The 4,323-nt window shown below is 51.4% G+C and overlaps 1 protein-coding gene across 1 annotated transcript; it reads left to right on the top strand.

The window, feature by feature from the left end:
* Positions 1 to 1,623, top strand: LOC123185772 (peroxygenase 1). The gene is made up of 6 exons (XM_044597595.1): positions 1 to 258; positions 347 to 502; positions 634 to 719; positions 816 to 910; positions 1,011 to 1,130; positions 1,247 to 1,623. Exons 1-6 carry the CDS (start codon positions 138 to 140, stop codon positions 1,398 to 1,400), a joined length of 732 nt encoding a protein of 243 aa, XP_044453530.1. The 5' UTR covers positions 1 to 137; the 3' UTR covers positions 1,401 to 1,623.
* Positions 1,624 to 4,323: the final 2,700 nt, after the last annotated feature.

Consider the following 4,323-nt stretch of genomic DNA (forward strand, 5'->3'; position numbering starts at 1 on the left):
GGGCCTTGCCGCCGCGGCACCGCCCCCGCCCCGTATAAGAAGAGCAGAAGGCCACAGAATTTACTCATCCACACACACCATCGATCCCTCCGTAACGCACAGTGTGATACGCAGAGATAGCGATCGAGCCGAGCGCCATGGCCGAGGAGGCAACAAGGGCGGTCAGGGAAGAAGAGCTGTCGCCGGTGGCGGAGGGGGCGCCCGTGACGGCCCGGCGGCCCGTCCGAGCGGACCTGGAGAAGCGCATCCCGAAGCCCTGTGGGTGCCCAGCCCAGATTCTTCTTCGATTGTTCTTCCCCTCCCCGCTGGCCCGGTCGGCGAATTCTTACAGGCCCGTGACTTGCAGACCTGGCCCGAGCCCTGGTGGCGCCGGACGTGTACCATCCCGGAGGGAGCAAGGAGGGCGGGCACCAGCACCGCCAGAGGAGCGTGCTGCAGCAGCACGTCGCCTTCTTCGACATGGATGGCGACGGCGTCATCTATCCATGGGAAACTTACCAAGGTAAACTTTCAGTTACGTCAGTTCGTACTGTAGCAGTCAGTAAACTTTAATCAGTTTTCCTCCACGGATAGCATGTTGAGCAGCCAGTAAAAGTGTTCGTTGTTGGTAATATAATATTGCACTGGTTTCAGGACTGAGGGCATTGGGCTTCAACATGATCGTCTCCATCCTCATCGCAATAGGCATACATACTACCCTGAGCTACACAACTCTGCATGTAAGTCTCGAAATGGTCAGAATTAACTCGAGGAACATCCTCCACGGCCCCCGGCTGATACAATTCCCTGTTGTACCTATTGTATTCCGGACACAGAGCTGGGTGCCATCTCTCCTTTTCCCAATCTACATCGACAACATCCACAGGGCCAAGCATGGGAGCGACACCGCGACTTATGACTCCGAGGGAAGGTATGTAACTGATCAAACACTTCCCAGTAGTGCTAAGAATGGTCTGTGATCTGCTAGTTACATGACCGGCATATATGTGCGATTGTGTGAATGCTCATAGGTACATGCCGGTGAACTTCGAGAACATATTCAGCAAGAACGCCTCGCCGGATAAGCTCACATTCCGGGAAATCTGGATGATGACCGACGGCCAACGGCAGGCGAACGACCCATTTGGATGGTCTGATTTCGTTTTACACGTTGGACCATTTGCACGCTGATTTTGTGCTCCATTCTCTCGGGTGAAACGGCAGAAATGTGTTCTAATGATAAATCCGTGGGTACTTGTTGATTCAGGGTGGCGAGCAAGGGGGAGTGGATGCTGCTGTACATGCTCGCCAAGGACGAGGAGGGGAACCTTCCGAGGGAGGCTATTCGCCGCTGCTTCGACGGTAGCCTCTTCGAGTTCATCGCCGACGAGAGGAGGCAGGCACACGGGAAGCGGCAGTAGCATGCAACGCCTGCCGGCCCGGAACGTCTTCATGTGTATTGTGTAAGACTGTGGACTAGCTACCGCCTCATGTATTCCTACCATGAAGTAATAAGTTGTGCCCTCCTCAAAGTTTCATCAGGAAAAGAAACACCGTCGTCGTTTTCAATGATAATTTGAAACAATTGAGGCTGCTCGCATGGAATTGCCATTAGTTGGGTAACGGCTCAACAATTTGCATTCACTGAAACTCCAGAAAGAGGACCCCGATATACTTTTTTTTTTCGAAGTTAGGCCATGTTTGGTACAAAGTCCTATTTGACGTCAAATTTTTTTTGAAAGGAGGCAAAAGACTTGCCTCATTCATTAATTAAGAGGGAAAAGAGAGTTTGAATTTTGTGTTACAACACACATCGTGCTACAACACCACTACAAAAGGCCTACTCTCGTGGCATGATGGATCCCAATTTCTTTGCACCCGCGGTGATCCAAGTATGAGCCTCATTCTTAATATTAGCTAGTAGAATCGTCGGCGGGGCACTCTTGAGTTGGAAGATGCGGGCATTCCTTTCATTCCAGATTGTCCAAGAGGTGAGCATGGAGAGGGCGGCCATGGCCTTCCTATTTGGTATGATAGAGTCGGAGAGTCCGATCCACCACTCTTCGGTTGACCGGGCCAGGTGCCAAGCGGAAGTGTTGATGTTTTCGAGCTGGAGCCAATCTTTTATCATTTCTCAAAGTAGTAGTGTACCGGCATCTGAAGAGGAGGTGGTCGATGGATTCTTACCCACGCTTGCAAAGAGGACAAAGCCCGCAATTGGGCCATCCCCGCTTGCAAAGAGGACAAAGCCTGCAATTGGGCCATCCCCGATTGGTCAAACGGTCGGCATTCCAAACCCTATTTTGCATGGCCAACCATGCGAAAAATTTGACCTTGGGCGGGGCCCAGGCCTTCCACACTGCAAGCTCCATGAGGGAGCTGATGATGCCGAAAAATTGGACCAAGTAGGCGGATTTGGCAGTGTATATCCTGCTCTCTGTGTGTTTCCACACGATGTCGTCTTCAGCGTGCGCCTCAAGATGGAAATCGCGGATGGTGGACCAAAGCTCAATAAATTGTCGAAGATGTCCAAAAGTGAAGTTGAAAGTGACCTTGATTTTGCGAACCCAAGCATCATCCTGGAGGGCTTCCCGAAGTTTCCAAGTCTTCCGAGAGGAAGCGTCGTAAATAAGTGGTGCGATGTCTCTTGGCTTTTGGTCCCGCACCCAAGGGGAGTCCCAGAATGGCGTGCGTGCACCGTTGCCAACAGTTATGGTCGTTGAAGCATAGAAGAGATTTTTGTCCATCTCGTCGCACGGGTTGCCTGTCCCAACCCATAGCTTGATGGGCTCCTTCCATTCGAACCAAAGCCAACGCAAACGAAGAGCCCTTGCAAATTTCTCCGTGTTTAGCACCCCAAGACCTCCATATTCGATTGGCCGGCATACGGATTCCCAATTAACTTTGCACTTCGCGCCGGTAGTCTTATATGTTCTCGCCCAAAGGAAAGCTCTCTCAAGCTTGTTGGTTTTGTGGAGGATGCTCGGTGGAACGACCAGTGGGGTGATGAAGTAGATGGCTTGTGAGGATAGCACAGACTTGACAAGGGCAGCCCGACCAATGGCAGTGATATTTTTCCCGTCCCATGGGACAAGTTTGGAAGCGGCCTTGTCCACGAGGAATTGGAAATCCCGAACTTTTAGTTGCCAAACCGAGATAGATAGCCCCAGATATTTTATTGGGAAGGAAGCACGGGCAGCTGGGAAATTCTGGAGGATGTTGTCGAGTTGTAGGTGTCTGCATCGAATCGGGACCACAGAGCTCTTCTGGAAGTTAGTGCATAGTCCCGTGACATCACCAAACGCACCGAGCAACACAGAGAGGTTGTCAATATCCTTCTTGATGGGTGCAACAAAGACGGCTGCGTCATCAGCGTAGAGGGATGTTCTCATGATGGGCCCACGACCACGGATTTTGTGAAGCAAACCCTTCCTAGTTGCCAACTCAAGGATCTTTTGAAGGGGGTCAATGGCAATGACAAATAGCAGGGGTGAGAGAGGACCCCCCCTGCCGGAAGCCACTTCCGTGGGTAATGGGGTTGCCCGGGATGCCGTTGAGGAGAACCCGCGAGAAGGTGCATAGGAGGGCGGTGATCCAATTCCGAAAGGTGCTCGGGAACCCCCTCTGCTGGAGGATGTCAATGATATACTCCCATCTCATAGAGTCGAAAGCCTTTCTTATATCAAGCTTGAAGAGGAGGGACGGAGTTTTGCTCTTGTGGAGGCGACGCGCGAGATTTTTCACATACATGAAATTGTCATGGATACTCCTAGTCTTGATGAAAGCACTTTGCGCGTTGGAGACAAGCTTGTTCATGTGAGGCGCTAGCCGAATTGCTAAAATTTTGGCAACAATCTTCGCAATGGAGTGGATGAGGCTAATAGGCCGAAAGTCGGTGATCCCCTCAGCACCCTCCTTAGGAATTAGTACAATGTTTGCAGAGTTGAGCCAGTGAGGTTTGTCGTGTGTAGGTTGCCAAAAAGAGAGACTATCCTCATGATGTCCTCCTTGATAATGTTCCAACAACTCTTGAAGAACAATCCGGTGAAAACGTCTGGGTCGGGTGCTTTATCGCTTGGCATTTGCTTAATGGCCTCGTGCACCTCCTCCGTGGTGATGGGGTCCGCGAGGGAGTCCAAGTTGTGTACCTCTAAGCCAAGCTCTTCCCAATTGAAGTCGCGCACCCGTGGGCGCCCTTTTCCCATGGCCTCGGTGAAGTGGTCATGGACAACCTTCTCTTTGGCATCATGGTCGGTGATCCATCCTTGATTATGCTTAAGCATGTGGATGAAATTTTTGCGGCGTCTCCCATTGATCCTCCGGTGAAAAAATTTGGTGTTTGCA

Source organism: Triticum aestivum, chromosome 2A (genome assembly GCF_018294505.1).
Source record: "Triticum aestivum cultivar Chinese Spring chromosome 2A, IWGSC CS RefSeq v2.1, whole genome shotgun sequence".
Taxonomy (NCBI): Eukaryota; Viridiplantae; Streptophyta; class Magnoliopsida; order Poales; family Poaceae; genus Triticum; species Triticum aestivum.

What these genes read in the sequence shown, in the direction of transcription:
- LOC123185772 (XM_044597595.1), top strand. Translation starts at nt 138, where the DNA reads ATGGCCGAGGAGGCAACAAGGGCGGTCAGGGAAGAAGAGCTGTCGCCG. An exon ending in TCCATGGGAAACTTACCAAG is followed by an intron (nt 503 to 633) that starts GTAAACTTTCAG and finishes CACTGGTTTCAG; the next exon opens with GACTGAGGGCATTGGGCTTC. An exon ending in ACTTATGACTCCGAGGGAAG is followed by an intron (nt 911 to 1,010) that starts GTATGTAACTGA and finishes GAATGCTCATAG; the next exon opens with GTACATGCCGGTGAACTTCG.